Source organism: Dasypus novemcinctus, chromosome 8, assembly GCF_030445035.2.
Source record: "Dasypus novemcinctus isolate mDasNov1 chromosome 8, mDasNov1.1.hap2, whole genome shotgun sequence".
Lineage (NCBI taxonomy): Eukaryota > Metazoa > Chordata > Mammalia > Cingulata > Dasypodidae > Dasypus > Dasypus novemcinctus.
Window position 1 is genome coordinate 80504010 of NC_080680.1, and position 22179 is coordinate 80526188.

Sequence of the window (22179 nt, forward strand, 5' to 3'; positions counted from 1 at the left end):
CAAGCAAACACTACATATCACAAGTTCTCTAAGATATTTCCCTACATTTTTTTCCAGTAGTCTTATGGTCCTGGCTTTAATATTTATGTCTTTGATCAATTTTGAGGTGATTCTTATATAGAGAGTGAGTTAGGGTCTTCTGTCATTCTTTTTGTTATAAAACTCTAGTTTTCCCAGCACCATTTGTTGAAGAGACTATTTTGTCCTGTTAACATGGACTTGGTAGGTTTGTCAAAAGCCAGTTGGCCATAGAAGCAGGCGTTTATTTCTGGACTCTCAATTCTATTCCACTGATCAATGTGTCTATCTTTATGCCTGTGCCATGCTGTTTTGACCACTGTAGGCTTGTAATATGTTTCAAGGACAGGCAGTGAAATTCCTCCTATGTCGCTCTTCTTTTTTAGAATGCTTTTGACTATTCAGGTGCACTTTCCCTTCCAAATGAATTTGGTAATTGCCTTTTCTATTTCTGTACCCTGCTGGAATTTTTGGTATTGAATTGAATCTGTAAATCAGTTTGGGTGGGATTGGCATCTTCACACTATTTAGTCTTTCAATCCATGAACACGGACTGTCTTTCCATTGTTTAGGTTTTCATTGATTTTTTTTAGCATTGTTTTGTAGTTTTCTGCATATAGGTCCAGTACTTCTTTGGCTAAATTGATTCCTAGGTATTTGAGTCTTTTTGCTGCTATTGCAAATGGAATTTTCCCCTGATTTCCTCCTCAGATTGTTCAATACTAGTGTATCAAAACATTACTGATTTTTGCATGTTGATCTTGTGTCCTCCATTTATTATTAGCTCAAGTAGCTTTGTTTTAGACATTTCAAATTTTCTAAATATAGGATCATATCATCCGCAAAGAGTTTTACTTCCTCTTATTCTACTTGGATGCCCTTTATTTTTTCTTGTCTTCTTTTAATTGCTCTAAATAGAACTTCTAGTACAATGCTGAAAGACAATGGTGACAGTGGGAATCCTAGTCTTATTCCCGATCTTAGAAAGTTTTCACCCTTTCCCCATTGAGTACCATGCTAGCTGTGGATTTTTTGTACATGCCTTTTATCATATTGAGGAATTTTCCTTCTATTCCTATAGTTCAAAGTATCAAGAAAGAATGCTAGGTTTTGTCAAATGCCTTTTCTGCATCAATTGAGGTGATCATTGTGATGGTTAAGCTATTGTGTCAACTCAGCCAGGTAATTGTGCCCAGTTGTTTGGAGCATTGGGCTAACTATAATACAAGGGTATTTATGGACTTTAATCACCATTGACTTTACAGCAGTGGTAAATCATAGATAGCTGATTACAATTACATCAATCAGGGAGATTGCCATCAGCAATGAGTGATGCTTTATCAAATCAGTTGAATGCCTTAAAAGGGGAAGTGATCCCCGCCTTGAGTGAGAACGTCCCAGCTCGTCTTTGGACAGTCAGTGTATCCCAGAACTCGTCAAGAATCTTCATTGGACTTTCACTGGAGCCCCTGGTTGCAGCCTGCCTGCAGAACCTGGACTTGTGCATCCCCACGGTCACGTGAGAGACTCTGATAAAATCACTTACTATCGACAGGTATCTCTTGTTGATTCTATTTCTCTATCATGTAGGTTTTTTCCTTCAATCTGTTCATCTGATACATTACGTTTTCTTATCCTGAACCAGCCTTGCATACCAGGAATAAATCCCACTTGGTCATGATGTATAAGTCTTTTCAAATGCTGATGAATTCAATTTGCAAGTATTCTGTTGAGAATTTTTGTATTTATGTTCATTAGAGAGATTGGTCTGTAATTTTCTTTTCTTGTAGTGTCTACCATATGATCTGGCAATCCCACTCTAGGTATATATCCAAAAGAATTGAAAACAGGGACGAGAACAGATATTTGCATACTGATGTTCATAAGCATCATCCACAATTGCCAAAAGATGGGAACGACCCAAGTGTCCATCAGCTGATGAATGACAAATAAAACGTCATATATACATACAATGGAATATTATTCAGCTGTAAAAAGGAATGAAGTCCTGATACATGCAACAACATGGATGAACCTTGAAGACATCATGGTAAGTGAAATAAGCCAGACACAAAAGGACAAATATTGTATGATCTTGCTGATTTGGAACAATTAGAATAAGTAAACCCATAGAGTCAGAATCTAGAATATAGGTTACCAGGGGACAGGGTGGGGATAGTGAATGGGAAATTAGGGCTTAAAATTTACAGAGCTTCTCTTTGGAATGATGGAAATGTTTTGGTAATTGATCATGGTGATGGTAGTACAACATTGTGAACACAATTAACAGAGATATATAACTTAAATATATATCTCAATATGATTAAAAGGGGAAATGTTAGATCGTATATATGGTACCAATAAATTTTATTTAAATCCATTGAACTACACTACACAAACCATGAACCCTAAGTTAAACCTTGGACTTTAATTAATAGTGCAATTGTAAAAATATGCTCTCATCAATTGTAACAAATGTTCCACATCAAAGCAAGGTGCTTGTGGTGGTGTGGTATATGGGTATCCTGTATTTTATGCATGATTGTTCTGTAAACCTGCTTCTTTAATAAAGAAAAAAAATTAAAAAAATTTTTTAATTAAAAAAAAAGTGAGTTTGTAAGTGTATTTGTCAGACAAAGGGGTGCTGATGCAAAGTACCAGACATTTGTTGGCTTTTATAAAGGGGTAGAGCTTATTTACCAGGTCATAAAATGTAAGTTACTTCCCTCACCAAAGTCTGTTGCCACTTGTTGGAACAAGAAGGCTGCCGATGTTGGCAAAGGTTCAGGCTTCCTCTTCTTCTTAAGGCTCCATGGTCCCAGCTCCTTTCAATATCAGCTGTAGACTGGGATAAGTCTTTTCTCTCTCCTGGGGCTCGTTTCTCTCTGGGCTCAGCTACTCTGGTCTCTCCACAAGGTCAGCTGTAGAATATCAGGCAAATGGCTCGTCTCTCTTCCCAGGACCTCTACTGTGTCTAATGGAGCCTCCTCTCTTTCCTCTAGTATTTGCTTCTCTGTGCATTTACTTCCTGGCGCTTCAGCATCCAAAACTTTGTGTCCTCTATGAGGCGTTTTCTCTGTGAGGCAGGGACTCCACGTGGCCCAATCAAAGCCCTAGTCATAATTTAATCAAGTAAAAGTGAAACCTCTGAATTCAATACTATCTAAGGGTATCACTAGCCTAAGAAACAGACCATTTTACAAACATAATTAGTATTTCTTCTTGGAAATCATCAATAATATTAAACTGCCACAGTGGGGAAGATGAATTCTGCTTGGGGCCTGTTGAGCTTGAGATACTTGTGGGACATCCAAGTGGGGTTGTCATTAGGAAGGTGGTTGTGGGTGTGACAGAGGGGAGAGAACCCTGCCTGAGGCTATTTGACTGTCATCAGTTTATAGAAGCCATGGGAGTGGATAAAACTGCCTCTGAAGAGTGTAAAGAGATTAGGGGCAGAAGGCATGTGGGTCTCCAACACAGACCCATCCCTTCTCATCCTGTGCATCCATTTCAGTTCCAAAATGGAGGACGGTATTGACCGAGACTGTTCTTCTGTCTCTGGACCAAGCTGGTCCTGCTCCTCACAGGTCCCTACCCCGTCCCTCCCCAACCCCAACTACCTTGAAACAAATCTTGCAACTGTGCGAATGCAGAGAAAAACTCTCCGACTGCCAAAGACAATGTCAAAAACTAATTATCCCCACCCCCCAGGTCCTTACAGACTCCAGGTGGCTTAATTACCACAAAGAAAAACATTCTGGACCAAGTGGTCCTAATCACAACCTCAATAAATCACTTACCCATCCCTGTGACCAACCCCCCACATCCTCCAATGCACTCCAATCCTTAAAAAGCCTGTTGTCCTTGTTTCTAAGAGTTGAGTTGAGTTTTCCCTACCCAAGGAGCTTTGGATAAAGTCATCCTTGCCTGTTTCACATTATCCGGTGCATGTTTTTCTTGGACAGCCCAGTGGGTTGAGCAGTGGCTCTCATAAAAACAAAACCATGTCCTAACCCCTGGAATCTGTGAATGTGACCTTATTTGGAAAAAGGGTCTTTGCATATATGATTAAGTTAAGGATGAGTTCATCCTGGACAAGTGTCCTTATGAGAGACTCCCAGGAGAGCAGATGTTGCTCAGTGGTTGAATGCCTGCTTCTCATGTACGGTCCTGGGTTCAATCCTCAGTTCCTCAGAAGAAAAAGAAAAAAAAAAAAAAAAAAAGACTCCCAGGACTCTCAGAGGAGAAAGCCATGAGAAGATGGAAGCAGATTGAGGTTATGCAGTCACAAGCCAAGGAACTCCTGGAGTCAACCTTCAGAAGGAGCAGGGCTCTGACAACACATGATTTTAGACTCCTGGTCTCCAGAGCTGTGAGAGCACACATTTTCATTGTTTTAAGTCACTAAATTTGTGGTAACTTGTTCCAGAGGCCTTAGGCCACTGATTAAGATAGTGAAGGAGGCCGGAAGTACAAGTCAGCCGTAAGGCCCCAGCAGGGCTTTCATCTGTCTTTATTCCTAACCCAGGGCAGTAGAGCAGGTACTGTTCCTCCTCCTACTCCACCAGCTAATAACTCCCTCCTCTGTAACCCTGGGCAAAGCAGGGACATGCTTTAGTTAACGTGGCCCATCAGTGTCTGAAGACACAGGCCCTAACGACCACAGACGTGGCCTTAAACAGCGACAGAGAAATCCTGGGGCAGGTGTGGGGTGTCCCAGTCAATCGGGCCTGAGCACACCCTGTCCCACCCTGAGGAGGCTCAGTTAACAAGGCTGGGAGCTCAAATCTGTTTTATAGTTTGGCAGACTCCCAGCTATGAAGGCAAGATCCAGGTCAGGGTCCACATTCCCACCCAGAACAGAGACACACACACTCTCAGAGACAGGGAGCTAAAGAAAGAGACAGCACCACAAAGAACAGCATTTGGGAAAACAGTGAGCTGTAACAGAGGGAGCTGTACCTCGAGGCAGATTTGAACTGGAAATAGTGAGAGAAAGCAGCAGGGATGGCAGGGAGACGGTGAAGAGAGATCCAGGCGGAGACAGAGACATAGAGCGTCTATCTAGAGAAAGATATAAAAAGACCCTGTCAAAGCCTAAAAGAGCCAAAGAAGAAAAGGAGTCATGGAAACATCTGGAACATTTGGAAAGAGGCAAAAGGAAACAGAGCTGAGAACGGAGTTGGAGAAAGATGTTCAGACACACAGATTCCACCCTGTGCTACCATGACCTTTTCCACGTCAACTGGATTAGTTGCTACTGCGTTCTCTTTTGCACAGGTCCATCCAATCCACTCCTTCTGTGTGGCAGGGTCCAGGCAAGGTACTGACACAGCAGACCAAGAAACTGAGTGCACAGTTGTGCACCATCCAGAGCACCTAGTGGGTCAGGCTGCCATGGAGGGCTTCTAGTTTGCCTCCAGAAATGGCAACCTACATTCAGGCAGGCTGTCTACCTCCTAAGATGAGGGCTAGGAGATGCCACAAAAATGTGATGTCATGCTCCTGGAATGGTTGTGGTTAGACATGCACACGTCACTGGCAAGGAGCTCCTTGAGGGCAGGGAGGGCATCTTAGTCAATTTGGTATTCCTCAGGTCCTCCATGGGATGGTCTGACAGAGAAAGTGCTTAGTAATGGCTATTCAATGAAAGACTGACTCAGTCAAGTGCTGGACCCTGCCCTTATGGAGCTCGAGGCTACAAGAGCCCATAAAATGTGGTCATAAATCATCCTAATAGGAATTAGCAAGAGCAGGCAAAGAACTGTGGTGGCCCAGAGGAAGAGATCACTTCCTGACTGTGGCGGTGAATGGATTAAGAAAGGCTTCCCAGAGAGGTGGTCTTTGAGCTGAATCTTAAAGAATTAAAGGGGTTTAGAGAGGAGAGATATTAAAAAAGACTTAACACAGTATTGGATGCTTGAGCACTGACCATCAGCATGGAAGCTGGCTGGGGTCCCGCCACGCCAGGCATTACCCCTTTAGATGGGGGATCAGGTAAGGAGGTCTGGAGGGTCCCCAGGGAGGATCCGGGGTAGCAGGGAGCAGCCTGGGGGCCAGAAGCCTTGGCTATTTACCAACAGGACTAGAAACATATCAATATATTTAATTAACCTATACTACCCTATTCCCGCATACCTCCTGAATTTTAGCCCTAGACATAGACCACCCGAGATGCCTTTGTTCTCTTTCTGGTTTCTGGAACCAGTAGGGGCCTTACTAGAATTGAGCTGCAGAACAGTCGAGGCTGCTTTCTAGTTGAATGCTGCATCCCCAGGGCCTAGAACAGTGCCTGGCTGGTTGGAGGAGGCCCAATAAATGTTCACTGAATAAACAGGCAGATGGCGAGTCCCAAGCCCATTCTTGAGGTCCTCTCCCTCTTCTACCCTGTTTCCTTGTGCACGGTCTCCCCCTCCAACCCAGACTTCACTCCCATCCTCAGCATAACCTAATAGGAGAACTGGCTTCTGCCTCTCTCCTGCTCTAAACATTTGATGTCTCCTCTCTGCTTACAGGATGGAATTAAACTCCTTAGCATGGTACTCAGCGCCTGCCCTTTCATCCGTCCTCATCACTCATCTCTCTCATGCAACCCACGCCCGGACTACGCAGGCACCTTCCTCGAACACCGTCATGACTTTGCCCGGGCTGTTTGCTGCCTAGAATACCATTTTCCCCATTGTTTCTACCAAGAGAACGGCTTCTCCTTCAAGGCCCTTATCAAATTATGCTTATTTTGATTTTACCTTCTAAGGCAGAATTATTCTCTCTCCCCTAAATATGATGACAGTGTTTGCCCCATTAGACTGTAAACTCCTCAAGGGCAGGACTGCATCTTATTTAACTCTTGACCCCTAGTCTACAGTCCAGTGCCTGACATATGGGAGGTACTAAATAAGTATTTGTTGAATGCAAGAGTGAATGGCATTCCAGGCAGCAAGAGCTAGATGAACAACGGTGGTAAAAGGTTTGGAGGAAAAAAATAGTGTAATTTGGCTGGAGTATGAGGGAGAATAGTAGGAAATAAAATGGAAAGGTACCTTGGATAAGACTATGAAAGGACTTGGCATACTACTAGAGGGAGATGATGGGTATAATTCAGTAGGCAGTGGGAGCCAGTGAAGGTTTGGGAGCAGAAATAAATAGAGTTTAAATCCATCAGAGTCCCTTTCAGACATATACTCAGTCTTCCATTCATAGTCAAATTTGCCTCCCACCCACCCTATCCTCCTTTCTACTCAGAGTCTCCCCAGCCGCACGGGCTGCCTTGCCTTCACTCTCAGCCAGAGGATGTGGGGGCTTGGGCTGCCTTGCCTTCGCTCTCAGCCAGAGGATGTGGGGGCTCCATCTCCCTCTGGTTCCCCTTTCCTGCCTGAGGCTGGGACGACGGCCAGGGTTAGCTCAGGCTGGCTGGCAGGCAGCCGGCGGTGCCAGGGGGAGCTTGTGTACTGCCAGGTGGTGCCTTGCTTCCAGGCCCTGCCCAGATAACCTTGAGCCTGCACACACACCTGCCCTCCACCCAACCCCCATCCAGGCTTTGGTACTGGGGAGGGGGCACAAGGCCAGATAAACCCGCGGGACTTTGGCTCCATCTCTACAAAAGGGCGCTCTGTGAGTCAGCCAGCTCCCCTCCAGGCTCGCTCCTCCCCCAACCCGGCTCCTGTTTCATGCACGTACAGCCCGTACGCACCGTGTCCCGGGACACCCCACGGCCAGCCACATGGCTCCCCCGTGCCCCAGTCCCTGGCTCCCCCAGTCGCCCCCGGCCCCTGCCCAGGGCCCCACCGTGCAACTGCTGCTGTTAGTGCTGCTGCTGCTGCCCGCCCTTCCCCGGAGCCTGGCCCGGAGGCAGGAGGCTCCCCTGGTGGGAGGGGATTCCTCTGGGGAAGATGATCCGCGGGGAGAGGAGCATCCCCTTGGTGAAGAGGATCTGCCCAGTGAAGAGGATCCACCTGAGGAGGAGGACCTGCCCGGGGAGGAGGATCTGCCCGGGGAGGAAGATCTGCCAGGAGAGGAGGACCCACCCAAAGCAGGGGCAGAGGACTCTCCGAGGTTAGAGGACCGACCTACTGTTGAAGCTCCCAAGGACACTCACGGCCCCCAAAATAATGCCCACGGGAAAAAAAAAGGTAAGTGGTTGTCGGACCTCCAATTCGGGCTCCAGGAGTTTCATGCCTCCCCTCACCATACCCCAGCTCAGCCCGGGACCGTTCACGGAAGGAGAGAAGCCCGCATCCTTTCCCAATCGCAGGGGCTCCCTCACCGATAGACCCCTCCTCCTCTCACAGTAGAAAGGGACGCGGGAAGCCCAGGTGAGCTGGGAGGACGGGAAGGAAGAGAGGAAGAGGAGAAAGGCAGGAGGAACGTGTAAAGAGAGAAAAAATCGGTGCAGAGGGAGAGGAGAGAAGGAAAAGTGTGAGAAGAAAAGGAAAGACCCAAGAGGGTAGGAGCAGAGGAAGGCGGGAAGGGGGTGGAGAGACCATCTTATCCTCTGTCTGCAGGAGAGGAAGCTGAGACCTGGGAGGAAGGGAGCAGTCGGCGAGGAACCTGGTCTCCCCGCTACCAAATCAGAAAGGAACTTTGGGGAAGGAGCTGGAGATCAGAAAGTGGAGTGGGATGAGTGGGAGGAGAGATGAGTAAGACAGAAAGGAAAGTATCCACTGCCCAGGTCTGGAGACCGAGACCCACACCCTCTCTACAGTCCCCGGGAAGGGGCTGTGAGCTGGTCCCTGCAGGGCCAGTGGGAGTTTTGTTTGGCCCACCCCTTGCAGTGTGACAACTGGTTGCAATCCTTTTTTTTTTCCTTCCCTTGTTTGCAAAGGCATTAAAAAAAAAAAAAAAAGGCTTGATTGTGGTAACATATGTTACACTTCCCATTTTAACCACTTTCACGTAGGCACTTCGGAGTGGTTTCAGTCTCACTGTGCTTTACGCCTGGCCCAGTTGAGGCATCGGTGTTACCTGCTAGGCCCCTGTAAGGCACCCGAGTTTGCGAATCCGCGCCGGGGAGGGGAGCCGGCCTTTTTCGGGCCACTGGGGAGGGATTGGGCTAGAACATCGGCCTCATCGTCCTTCTCATTTCTGCAGGGGGTGACCACAGTCATTGGCGCTACGGAGGTGAGACGAGACACCCCACCCCCCCAAGCCCCATCCGGACACCCAGGTCTGCAGCTCTCCCCCACACGCATACGATCATCGCTGACACCGGCCCCAGCCTCCCCTCCCCACGCACCCACCTCCACCAGTCCCGAGTTCTGCTTCCTGCCCTGAGGCCTCCTGACCCCACCTCCTCACTTTCTCTACTCGAGTTCCCCGTAAGTTCCCGACTCTGTCCTCAGACTTTCTGATCGTGCGCTCCCATCCCAGGCGGACCTCCCTGGCCCCTGGTGTCCCCAGCCTGCGCGGGCCGCTTCCAGTCCCCAGTGGATATCCGCCCGGAGCTCACCGCCTTTACCCCCGCCCTGCGACCCCCGCAGCTCCTGGGCTTTGCGCTCCCGCCGCTCCCAGAACTGAGGCTGCGCAACAATGGCCACAGCGGTGAGGGGGTCTCGGCGCGCGACGGGACGAGGCGGGGCCCAGGGAAGAGAGGCGCGGGGGCGGTGCCGCGAGGGCGCTCCCGGGCCCGCGGGTGCCCTTCACCTGCCGCTCCCCCGCAGCGCAGCTGACTCTGCCTCCCGGGCTGGAGATGGCCCTGGCGCCCGGGCGGGAGTACCGGGCGCTGCAGCTGCACCTGCACTGGGGAGGCGCCGGGCGCCCGGGCTCGGAGCACACGGTCGGCGGCCACCGCTTCCCGGCCGAGGTGAGCGCGGAGCTGTCCGCGGAGGAGTGAGGGGGGCTTGGCCGGGCTCGGAGATCTGGCCCTCTCCTAACCTCCCGCCCTCTCCAGATCCACGTGGTTCACCTCAGCACCGCATTTGCCGAATTGGAAGACGCCGTGGGGCGCCCGGGAGGCCTGGCTGTGTTGGCCGCCTTCCTGCAGGTAACCGCCCTTAGCCCCCTTTCGCTGCTTTCCCACGCTGCCAGGCTCAGTGCACAGCTTACCCGCAGGGACCCCATCCTTGCGTGCTTACCCTGGCCAGCATCCTCCTTCACTCTTCGGTTCATTCATTCTGTACCCACGGTGAGCATGGCCCTGGGCCACAAAAAGGATTCAGATGCGGTTCTGGCCTCTAAGGACCCAAAACCAATGGAGGACACGTGCAAAGGACACAGATGGAGCCAAAGAGGGGGTCAGGGAAGGCTTCACAGAGGAGGAAAAGCTTAAGGCCTTCACTAATGAGAAAGAAGAGAGCGTGTCCTCTAGACAGAGGAACTGTATATGCAAAGACTCAGAATCCCACCAGGTCGAGACTGACACGAGACTTCCCCTTCGTAAAATGCGATATTAGATGACTTCTTTGAGTCATGATCAAGGCTATGCACCCCATGACTAGTGGAGGGGTGGTGGGAGACCTGCTAGGCTCACTCTCTAGCTAACTGACTCCTTAAGGCCAATCTAGCAGCACCAAGTGCAGGGACGTGCCTCAGAAATAGCATGTCAGGACCTCCCTCAAAAAGTCAAACCCGTGAATATTAAGATAAATGCAGAGGCAATGTGAATGCAAGGTTGTGTTATGGTTTTCCATGGATGATGGAGTTCGTGTGGCCACAGCGATAAGTGAGAGTGGAAAAATTATTAGGGCTTGGGTCATTGAGATACTTGCATCCTGGTAAAGTGCCCCCCTCCCCACATACGCTTCCTTCCTCCCTTTCCAACTCGTCATTGAAAACCAGTCGAAGCTTGTGAATTTATTTTACCAAATAAGACTATGAGTAATAATACATAAGGTTTTGTGTTCTCCCAGAACTGAGGAATGGGGAGGACTATGGGAGCCCCACCTTACCTTCAGGCTTCCAGCCTTGGCCCCAGACACATGTATCAGTCTTTCTTGTACTGTCATCTCCAGGAGGGCCCAGAAGAAAACAGTGCCTACGAGCAATTGCTGTCACATATGGAAGAAATCGCTGAGGAAGGTCAGTTTGTTAGTCTGGCCACTACCCTCAGTACCCTACTTTATTAATACATAGAATTGTCCTGGGGAGCCGTCGGATCTGAAAGTGAAAATAGGTTCCCTCCCTTGTGGGAGGGGGGAGAGCGCGATATTGATAACTGTTGATAACGATGCAACTGAACAGCGGCAAATAGGCAAAGGCAAACTGCAGTCCATAGGTTTTATGATTAAAATAAAAAACCAAACCAACCAAACAAAAGAACCCAGTGGTGCTTGGAACTTCAGGAGTTGAGTCTGGAGAGCTAACATTTTTCTGAGAACTGTTGAGTTCTTCATAAGCATCAAATACTTTAAACCTTTAAATGCTTTTGTTGGAAATCATTACCTTCTCAGATTCTTTGGGTTGTTTTCACTCTTCCTTACTCTACCGGACCTTTAAGTTTTGTTAAACTAGACTTCTGTGCTTTTTTGAGTTTTTGTGTCTGTTTTTTTTTAATAGTAATTTATGGTCAGAAATATTTATATTTATTTATAAGTCACTCAACTCCTTTTCCTCTTTTAATTCACTCTGGGCTTGAATCTGCTGTCAAATGTGTTCTAGGAGTATGCAAAGGAGAGCAAAGTGCCAGAGGGAAGAACTGAGATGCTCTTCTCTCACTTTGTGATGCCTCTCCCAGTCCAGTCACCCAAAGCCCTTTACTCTCTCCAGAGTTATGTCTCGTGCTGAGTTAGGGACAGCGACTGCCCTTAGTGAAGAGGTAGTCCCAGGGAGTGGAGTTGGCCTCTGGGAGGGGAAACTGTACCCCTATTCCCAAAGCTTCGAGGGGAACAATCCAGGTGGAACCTCCACAGGCTCAGAGACCCGGGTTCCAGGCCTGGATGTATCTGCGCTGCTGCCCTCCGACCTCAGCCGCTACTTCCAATATGAGGGGTCTCTGACCACACCCCCCTGTGCCCAGGGTGTCATCTGGACTGTGTTCAACCAGACAGTGAGGCTGAGTGCTAAGCAGGTGGGGCCTGGGGCGGGGCTGGTAAATGGGGGGCCGTGGGGGAAAGGGGGTGAGGAAGAGGAGGCATGAAATGATCCAGAGGCCCTGTGGGAGAGGAGGGAGGAGGCTGGTGGTGGAGCTCTGAGGTCTGTGAGTCAGCCTGTGACCCCTGACCTCCCCAGCTCCACACCCTCTCTGACTCCCTGTGGGGGCCTGATGACTCTCGGCTGCAGCTGAACTTCCGAGCGACACAGCCTTTGAATGGGCGAGTGATTGAGGCCTCCTTCCCTGCTGGAGTGGACAGCAGGCCTGCGACTGTTGAGCCAAGGGCAGGTTTGTCTGGTGTCTCATGTGGCCGTGACCCCCCAGCCACTGTGTCATTTGTGCTGGTGCCTGTCACCTGGGGTCACAGCCCCCAGCTCTAATGTCTCCTCTTCCTCTTCAGTCCACCTGAACTCCTGCCTTGGTGCTGGTAAGTCTGTGTTTGCTTCCTGCGCTGGGGGACACCCCCAGCCCCGGGCACCACACAGCCCCGGGGACTAGTCAGGACCACCTCTGCTCCCTCCAGGACCCCTCTCCTTTTCTGTAGAACAGACTTCCAATCCAAATACCACAGAGTCAGATCAAGGTGGGGGTTCCCCACGCGACCCCAGGGCAAGGGAGGGTCGGAATGGAACTCTCCAAATCTAGCATCCCCTCCCCAAATAGCCCCTTTTACTTAGCTTTTAGAGAGAAAAACTAGTGTTGTACACCCCTTTCCTGTGACTCTACCCTCATCCCTTTGCTGGCCTCTTCTGGAGACTGAGGCACTGAGGGTTGCTGGAGAACTCTGGGTAGGGGTCGAGGTGGGGGCACACTGAAGCAGGCTTTGGGTGAGCCCCATTGGCGCTCTTTGCCCTCTGAGGCATCTCTCTTCTCTCTCCCTCCCAGGCGACATCTTGGCCCTGATTTTTGGCCTCCTCTTTGCGCTCGCCAGCATTGCCTTCGTTGTGCAAATGAGAAGGCAGCAGAGGTATTACACGGACACCCGCCCCTCCACCATCCCACCTGGTCCTGGACCTGGATGTGGGGTCCAGAACACAAGAGGCCCCTGCAGGGCCAGTTCTCTGATTGGTCTCCCTGCTCTGTAGGCACAGAGGTGAGACCAAAGGGAGCATTACCTACAGCCCAGCAGAGGTCACGGAGACAGGAGCCTAGAGGCCTGGAATCTGGAGAATGTGCAGAGAGAAACTGGCTAGGGGAATCTGAGGGGGTGTCGTCGGAAACTGTCCCGTCCTGCCCTTGTTCCACCACTTCCTTTTAACCTCCAGAGATTTTTTAAAAAAATAAATGTTTTTAATAAAATGTGTGGGAGGTGCTTTTGTTCCCCAAATCAGAAGGATGGTATATTAGTTTCCTCTTGCTGCCCTAAGTACCGCAAACCTAGTGGCTTAAAGCAACACGATGGTCTCTTCTAATTTTGTAGGTTAGAAGTCTAAAATGAGTCTTACAGGGCTACAGGCAAGGTTCTAGCAGGGCTGGTTCCTTCCGAGAGCCTCCGGCAGGGAAAATCTCTTCTCCTTGCCTTGCCTTTTTTGGTTTCTAGAGGCCACATGCATTGCAGGCTTGTGCCCCTTCCTTGCACAGCTCTGGCCACCACTCTGACCTTGCCTCTCTCTTTGGGTTACATTGGGCCCACCCACATAATCTAGGCTAATCTCCCAATCTCAAGATTTTTAATGTAATCACATTTGCAAAATTCTTTTTGCCATATCAAGTACCAGTCACAGGTCATGGGGATTAGGATGAGGAAATCTTTGGGAGGGGACATTATTACATATCAGGAAGGGTGTAGGACTGACTGATAGTGTTGCAGTGGCCCTGTGTGTGTGTGTGTGCGTGCAGGCGCAGTTTGTGTGAGGTGTGCGTGAGCAGGGCGTGTGTGTTGTGGGTAGGGAGGCTGAAGCTTTCGGCTTTTTCACCCTGCTCAGGTAAAATCTGTGTCCCCTGCAATCTCGCCTTTAGGATTATGGTCCCCACAGCTGCCTGCTGGACTGGGACAGTGCCACTGACCAGCTCCTTTCCCCTGAAGGGTTCAAGAGTCTTGGATGAGCCCAGTGCCCCCCCCACAACTGCCATTAAGGGGGATGTCCCCTCCAAGGGCTGAGGGGGGGTCTCATCCTAGAGGATTGGCCCAGGCCCTGCCCATTCAGGGGTCCGACAAACTCCATCACTTCTCTCTGGTACCCTCTCAGTCTTCTCCATTTTCAAGACCCACACCAAAAAAAAAAAAAAAAAAAAAGGCTTACTGGGTGCTGCGATGCTGGTAAGATCAGTTTTTATTGGGTGGGGGGCGGCAACTAACGCCTGGCTAGGAGCAGGGCCGCCCTCACAGGTTGTTGAGTTCCAGCAGGGTCTGGTCCAGGGTCTGGTGAATCTCCACGTTCTCCTCCTTGGCACTGGCCAAGGTCTCTGTGAGGGGAAGCAGCACGTGAGGAGGGGGAAGGAAAGCAGGAGGAAGGGACAAGGGGGACAGGAGACACGGACCAGGGGGAGGTGACAGGCAGACTTGGAGACACAGGGAGGCAAGGGTTCAGGGCTCCGATGGCCCCAAGGCAGGGGCAAAAACAGGACGGAGACGGAGGGACTCCTCAGGGCCCCAGGGTGGGGGCAGGAGCCGGGGAGGTGGGAGGGGAAGGCCTGAGTCAGAAACTCATTTGGTCTACTTCTTTGGAAGGTTTATGAAAGTTGGAAACAGAAGTAAAGAATAAGACTGAGCCAGGAAAGGGAGGGCCGGACAGACAGACACGAAGCAGAAAACAGACCTGCAGCTGCAGTGAAAGCCCCGTGTTGCTGGCATCTGCGTTTTTTCCGAGCTTCATCCCAGACCTTTCACACTCTTCTCACCCCTCCCCCCATTTCCTTTCCAGACATTCCATTAGATCCTCAAAGCCCAGCTACGTGCTCCAAGGTCAGTGACAGGCCTGGGGGCTGCAGGAGGGCATGTCTCGGAGGCACGAGTGGGGATCATGGTGCTTGGAGGGGACACATGTGCCCACATGAGGCACGAGTGGGGGTCATGGTGCTTGGAGGGGACACATGTGCCCACATGCAGCAGTGAGAGCTGGGACGGGTTTCAGTGTGGGCCACGGTGCTCGTGAGTGGCTTGGTGGGGAGGGTCACATGACTGCGGGTTCTTTAAGAGCCAGGGGTCTCAGGAGTGAACTAGTGCTCCACGGGGGTGACGGCAGTGCTCTCTGGAGGGCAGGAAGACAGCATGAAGACCAAGTTGAGAGTTTATTAAGCAGCAAAGAGAGGTGGATGCCGGCTGGTGGGGGGGAGCAGGTGGAGAGAAGGATGAAGCAAGTGCCAGGATGGGGGTGGATGTGATGGGAGCTCTCCCTAGGCTGCTCCCAGCCTGGCTGTGCAATGTCAACGATGTTTGCTCCTTCCGTCTGCTCCCCTCCCCGAAGAGAGAATGGAAAGGAGAGGAGAGAAGGGGCTTGAGGGCACCACACTGGAGTGGGGCTCAGAGGGAGGTGATGTCATTGAGTGCGTTGTCCAGCTCCTCGCTGATGGCCTTGTACTTCATCTTCTGTGCATAGACTTCGTCTGGGGGGTCCAGCGGGAGGGGGGCCAGGTGGGAGTGTGGGAGGGAGGGAATGGAAGGAGAGAGGAAAGGAAGGAGCGAGGGCAATGGAAAGAGAAAAAGAAATCAGAGAGAGATGGACAAGGACAGTGAGAGAGACGGGCCAGAGCACAGGTCTGCCAGGGCTCCCTCCCCCCCCTCTGCACCCCAAGTTCTCTTTTGTCCTTCTCTGTGCTCCAAACTGGTTCTTCCTCAGGGAGCTCCAGCCTCCCCCAAGGACCTGGGGGCACAGGGCTCTGGATAAGTAGGGATGCTTCCTTCAGAGGAAGGGGAGAGGGTGCTTGTGAGCCAGTAAAGGTCTAAAGTCCTAAGGTTGGAGATAGAATTGAGGCTTGCCTGAGAAGGCCAGAAGCAAGGGTTCTCATAAGATAAAAAGGTAAGACAGCTTTCTGCACAATGTTGTTGATAATAGGGGAGAAATAGCCACAGACTAGCAAATACCTGGATGCTTGTTTTCCCCAAATCTAGCTTAAAATAGTATTTCCTGTTGTCCTGTGAGCCTAGGTGTTAACTCAAATAGGTCTCTATTCAGTAAGAGCCTATCGTGTCACACACGTGTGGACATTACTTTATCTAGATCAGGGTTATGCAAAGTGTAGTGTTCTGTGGAGCAGCAGCAGCTTTAACAGGAAGCTGAAGTCCTCAGTCTCCTTGAGGAGGGCCCAGGAATCTGCATTTTAAAGCCTCTCTGGGTGATTCTCCCTCATGCTTAGGGGTGAGAAGCACTGGGGTTATGCAAAGTGTAGTGTTCTGTGGAGCAGCAGCAGCTTTAACAGGGAGCTGAAGTCCTCAGTCTCCTTGAGGAGGGCCCAGGAATCTGCATTTTAAAGCCTCTCTGGGTGATTCTCCCTCATGCTTAGGGGTGAGAAGCACTGGAGTTGATGTGCAGAGGCTAATGACAGCTTCTTGAGTCCGTGGAGTCTGGGGCAGGCGGGTACCCTAGTTAACCAGTGGATGATGGGATGGGATGGGATGGGCAGGTGAGGGACAGAGTTACATCATGGGGGTGTGGATCTGCCAGAAAGGTTTCAAGGGGGCATATCCCTTTTACCTTCCAGGTCATCGATGGTTTTCTCCAACTTTGCCACGGATCTTTCAGCAAACTCTGCTCGGGTCTCAGCCTCGGGGATAACGGCAAAAAAAATTAGACCCCCCCCGGAGACCATCACCTAAGTCAACCCACCGTCCCATCTCTACGTCCAAATTGCCTGCCACAGTCTCTGGCAGGGATTAGGGTGACTTAAGAGGGGCTGGGAATTGGAAGCAGCCTCTTACCTCCTTCAGCTTCTCCTCCAGCAGTTTGATCTCCTCTTCATATTTATCCTCTTTGGTGGAATACTTTTAGGGACATACACACACTATCAGTACATGGCCTCCACCAGTCCTTCGTCTCTCCACTGAGCCCCACAAGCTAATCGTAATCTTTTCTCCATTGAACACCCAGGCCCCCTTGCCTGGACCCATTGCCTCCCCTGTAGGACCCCCAATCTCACTGCCCCTCTACACCCCTCTACCTTGTCTGCTTGGGCTTCCAGGGATTTCAAGTTGTTGGTAACAATTTTCAGCTCCTCCTCTAGGTCCCCACATTTACTGCAGGGGGGTGTGTGGCAGGGTGGGTGGGATGTGAGGGCACAGTGGGGTGAGACAGTGGAGAAGGCACAGCAGGGGAGGGGTGGAGGAGAGAAGAAAAGAGCAAAGTTGTGAGAGTGACAGCAGGCAGAGCTGGAAGCCCCAGGCCCCTCCCAACCCCCAGTAGGTAGGAGTGAGCAGCCTGAGAGGAAGGGGAAGATGAGCTGAGAGAAGGCGCCACAGCCCAGAGAGGTCACTACCTCCTCCTCTGAGGCAATCAGGGACTTGAGGGCCTGATCCATGGTTCGAAGTTCCTCCTCCAGCTGCCTGGCTCGGCTGGGGGCAGCAGGCAGGGGTCAGAGGACAGGATCTGTCCCTGTGGCCCCAGGCCTGGGCACCTGCCTCCCCACCGTGCTGAATGCCCAGCAGCCACCGCGGCTCAGCCATCCTTACCTCTCAGCCACCTCAGCCCTCTCTTCTGAGCGCTCCAGCTCTCCTTCCAGGATCACCAGCTTCCTGGCCACCTGGGGTGGGGCAGGAGCAGAAGGACTAGATCAATGGTGAATGACCGGGGGTATCTGGGGTTTTGGAGTGAGATGGAAGTGGGGCAGGGCTGTCACCTCCTCATATTTGCGGTCTGAATCCTCAGCGATGTGCTTGGCCTCCTTCAGCTGCATCTCCTGCAGCTCCATCTTTTCCTCGTCCTTCATGGCCCGGTTTTCAATGACCTTCATTCCTCTGAGGGGCAGGGAGAGGGGTGCGGGTGGGGTCAGCATGAGCAGAGGTGGCTCCCTCCCCACTCCCTGGTCCAGCCTTCAGGACCCGCCCTGCCCACCTTTCACTCTCATCAGCCGCCTTCTCAGCCTCCTCCAGCTTTTGCAGGGCTGTGGCCAGGCGCTCCTGCGCCCGGTCTAGCTCCTCCTCTACCAGCTGAATGCGGCGGTTCAGGGAGGCCACATCTGCCTCGGCCTGTGGGTCAAAGGTCAGAAGTCAGAAAGGTTTTGTTGGGAAATGGATTTGGCCCAATGGATAGGGCTTCTGCCTACCACACAGGAGGTCCAAGGTTCAAACCCAGGGCCTCCTGACCGGTGTGATGAGCTGGCCCACGCGCAGTGCTGATGCGCGCAAGGAGTGCCCTGCCACGCAGGGGTATCGCCCATGTAGGGGAGCCCCATGCGCAAGGAGTGCGCCCTGTAAGGAGAAGTGCCCAGCTCGAAAAAAGTGCAGCCTGCCCAGGAGTGGCACCACACACATGGAGAACTGATGCAGCAAGATGACACAACAAAATGAGACACAGATTCTGGGTGCTGCTGATAAGAATACAAGCGGACATAGAAGAACACACAGTGAATGGACACAGAGAGCAGACAACTGGGGCGGGGAGGGAGGTGGGGAAGGGGAGAGGAATTTTAATTAATTAATTAATTAAAAAGAAAAAAGGCTTTGCCTACCTTGGATGGAGATTATAGAGGCCTCAGAGGATGGTAAGGCTCTCATTAGAAAGAATCTAGGCTTCCCGGCTTCCAAAACTTCAATGTGTTTTTCTCCTAAACTACTATCTTTTGTCAAACTCTGCTCCAGGCAAAAGCATCATTTCTGGACAAGCTCCACGCCCCTCTTCTGGAACTGTGCATAGCCTACTGAGGATTAATTGCATATAGGTCCCTCTGTTCCCTTTGAGAACACTCCAAGTCTCATTCCTCCACAGCACAGAGATGGGAGGGCTTAGGCCAACCAGACGGCACGGGGCCAAGAATAGCCAATCACAGAAGCAAGCTCTGTGATGTCACCAGCTGCCAGGCAGACTCCCAGCAAGGGGTCCAGGGCCAGCCAAACCTGCGACTATAGGGAAGGGCTCCCTGTGGAGGCTGAGAGGCAGCTGGGGGCGGGGCAGGGGCAGTGAGTGACAGTTACTCAGACCCCGATCTTGCAATATGGCGGCAAAACCCTGGAAGTTTTGGAGAAGGTCCATGAAAACTGATGATACCTCAAGAAAATGAGCCCGCACAGAGCAAGGAGGGCCCTAATACATGAAAACAAGAGACACAGTGAGGTTTGGAATTAAAAGAATCAGCTGTGAATCAGACTGTTGTCTCCAAGCCATGGCTCGGCCACTCAACACTTGTGACCTTGGACAACTTGTTTAGCCTCTCTAAGCCTCAGTTTCCTCCTTTATAAATTGGAGCTGACAATAACAGTTCCTCCTTCATAGGGCTATTCTGAGCTACAGCAGTGCTTCTAATACTCGGTTAATCAACAGGACCATCTGGGAGGCTTATAAAACTAAACACGTTCTCTAGCTCCATGCTGGATCTACTGAATTGGAATGTCCATGGAGGGGACTTGGGAATCTTAATGGTTTAAAAAAAAATTTTTTTTATAGCTCCCAAGAGATTGATGATACACCAAATTTGAGGAAAAGTAAAACAATATACAGAAAGCACTTGAGCTCATTTTCTGCAGTCAGCACTCCATGAACATTAGATAATCCTGTCTCTTCCTCAAAGACACATGGACCCTAAGATTTAGGAAAGGAATGGAGAAAGGACCAGAGTAGGGGAACAGACACCGATAAAGGAATGTGCAGCACCGGGGCAAAGGGGGTGGACTTGGCTGGTACTGTAGGGCAGGGTGAGCACAGCACCATATATAGAATGTAGACTGTAGCTGGTCCAGGTGCCTTCAGCACCTGGAGCTTGGCCACTCAGAATGAAAAGAGCCCACGGTGGGCACAGCGCCTGATGACTCAGTGTGGAAGGATTCTGGCGACAGCACTGGGGGTTGGGAAGAATGAGTCTAGGGGACACTGGGGGACTACTCTAGAGAGATGGAGACTGTAAAAGGAAAACGCTCTTCATGGTTGTGGGGCGTAGGAATAACTCGGGAAAGTCTGGGAAGTCCTGGGGTCCTCATCACAGGGCTAACCTTCGGTGCGGTTGCCCTTTCCCGCTCCCCAAGCTCTCTCCCACTATGAGTGCTGCTCTCTAACCATAGGGCAGGCACCACTGTCTCCACTGGACACATGGGAAGCAAGAGAGACAAGAGAAACTGAGGCCCTTGTAGGTTTAAGCTCTGTATTCAAGGTCACACAGTAAGTTTGGGCAGTGTTTCATATCTAGTCCTGGCATGGCTGCCCTGCTTCCCTGGCTCTGTCCTTTTCCACCCCTCCTCCCCTCCTGCCCCCACCCAGCTCCTTGGGTTTCCAGTCCTGCCTCCAGCTGCACTGGGCCTTGGTTATTTATAGAGTGTCAGATGTCCAGGGTCGTCTTCCCTAGCAGCTGTAGGTCGGTTGCCTCCTAAGTGCCAGGGCTGGTGAACCTCAACTGAAGACTGGAGGTCAGAGAGGCCCAACCTTGGGGGTTTGGGGAACACGGGGAACGGTTGACACAAACAGTGGTGCCATCTCTGGTATTCAGACTAGGTTTGACACTAATCCACCCATATACCCAAACCAGAGGCAGAAGGCCAACGGGAAACTCGAGGCAGAGAATGGCAAAAGTACCGTGGTCAAAGTCACCTGGCCATTCTCCTACCTCAGGGTGGAGGTTAGAAATGGCATGAAGTGGAGAAGTCTGGTTAGGGGTAGGGAGTGGGCAGGACCAGCCAAGGCAGCTGTCTTGGCATTTGTGACCCTGATCCTCTGCCCTGTGGCCTGGCATGGTCTCGAGGTTGACAGTTTAATGAGGGTAAATGAGGAGCCATTAGAACCTGAGCTGGGGCCCCAGTGCTCAGCAGGGCTGCTGGAGCCAGGGATCAAGGCCAGGAATTTCTAAAGGCCCCTCAGGAGTGTAACTCAAGTTCGGGCCCCAGCTTAGGAGTCTTCTCCTCTCCTCCTGCCCACTAGCACCTCAAACCCACATCCCCCTCATGCCTCACAAATGTAGCTGCAGTCTCCTCTCCATTTTCAGCTGAAAGATTGAGGTTGATGGTAAATTCTTACACCACCCACCCCCATGATGACTCACCGCTTGATCACTGCACAGTCTAAGAGCTGGAACCAAGAGACTTACAAAGCTAAATCCTCTAGAGGAAGTGGTAGGTGGTTTAGATTTATCCACTGTTTAGGATTCTTTGTGCAAGTCTGCCCAAACACGGGTTCCTCAGAGGAAACCATTTCTGTTCTGGATGCTGGGGAGATCTAGGCGTCCTTCTGCCTCATCCCCATGCCCACAGCCCCCTGCACCGTGCACAAATTCCTCCTACAGCGCCCCAGGCCCACACTCACATCAGTGGCTTTCTTCTCGGCCTGCTCCAGTTTCTCCTGGGCATCCTTGACTGATTCAGAATACTTTTCCACCTCATCCTCAGTCCCCTTCAGCTTCTTCTGGAGAGCCTGCTGCTCCTCTTCCAGCTGGGACAGAGAGGCCTGGGTCAGACAGGCCTGGGCAGGGCCCCAGGCCCAGGAAGGAGGCAGGAGTGTGTGTGTGTGTGTGGGGGGGGTGGTGGTAGCAAGTTATATTTGGAGGTTGGTGGGAGGAAGAGGGATAGCAGAGAAGGGACAGTCAGGGATGCTGGGGCACCTGGTGGAGGTAGAGAAAGCTTCCAGCCCCAAGGAGCAGGGCCCATCATTGCCCTGCAAATGATGGGTGAGCCCTGGGCTACTCACTGAGAAAGTCTGGGCCCCCACACTGGGCCTGGAGATCTCCAGCCTTGGAGAGCAGGCCCTAGGCTAGGGGACACAGGACAGAGGTCCCCTGGGGGGGGGGGGTAGGGGGTCTGCACCGGTCCCAGGGCCCCCACCTGCTTGCAGCGGTCCTCAGCTTGCTTCTTGTCGGCCTCGGCCTGCTCGGCGCGGTCGATGGCATTCTCCTTGTCCAGCTTCAGCATCTGCATCTTCTTCTTGATGGCGTCCATGGCTGCGGTGGGGGGAGGGCCGGGCCCGACAGGCGGTGCGCACTGGGCAGACTGGGCGGGCTGCGCGGACCGTGCACGGGCGGCGGGCAAGGAGGACCGAGCCGGACTGGGATGGCCCAGCCGCGCGGGC

General features: G+C 51.5%; 2 protein-coding genes across 5 annotated transcripts; one reads left to right on the forward strand and one right to left on the reverse strand.

Annotated features, from left to right (window-relative positions):
* Positions 1 to 7458: 7458 nt before the first annotated feature.
* Positions 7459 to 13342, forward strand: CA9 (carbonic anhydrase 9). Its single transcript, XM_004457326.4, has 11 exons — positions 7459 to 8147; positions 9106 to 9135; positions 9385 to 9555; positions 9675 to 9817; positions 9905 to 9997; positions 10965 to 11031; positions 11862 to 12019; positions 12181 to 12331; positions 12444 to 12470; positions 12929 to 13010; positions 13129 to 13342. Exons 1-11 carry the CDS (start codon positions 7739 to 7741, stop codon positions 13193 to 13195), a joined length of 1398 nt encoding a protein of 465 aa, XP_004457383.2. The 5' UTR covers positions 7459 to 7738; the 3' UTR covers positions 13196 to 13342.
* Positions 13343 to 14298: 956 nt separating this feature from the next.
* TPM2 (tropomyosin 2) lies at positions 14299 to 22179 on the reverse strand. 4 transcript variants are annotated; one of them, XM_004457321.5, is made up of 9 exons: positions 21936 to 22179; positions 21421 to 21546; positions 18031 to 18164; positions 17816 to 17933; positions 17649 to 17719; positions 17141 to 17216; positions 16902 to 16964; positions 16678 to 16747; positions 14299 to 15589 (listed from the first exon to the last, which is right to left on the reverse strand). In XM_004457321.5, the coding sequence occupies exons 1-9, from the start codon at positions 22047 to 22049 to the stop codon at positions 15507 to 15509; spliced, it is 855 nt and encodes a 284-aa protein (XP_004457378.1). In that variant the 5' UTR covers positions 22050 to 22179; the 3' UTR covers positions 14299 to 15506. The 4 variants fall into 4 exon arrangements, with proteins under 4 accessions (XP_004457378.1, XP_004457380.1, XP_004457381.1 ...); XM_004457323.5 differs by having other exon boundaries at positions 14299 to 14449; positions 21936 to 22160; XM_004457324.5 differs by lacking the exon at positions 17141 to 17216 and adding an exon at positions 17456 to 17531 and having other exon boundaries at positions 14299 to 14449; positions 21936 to 22160.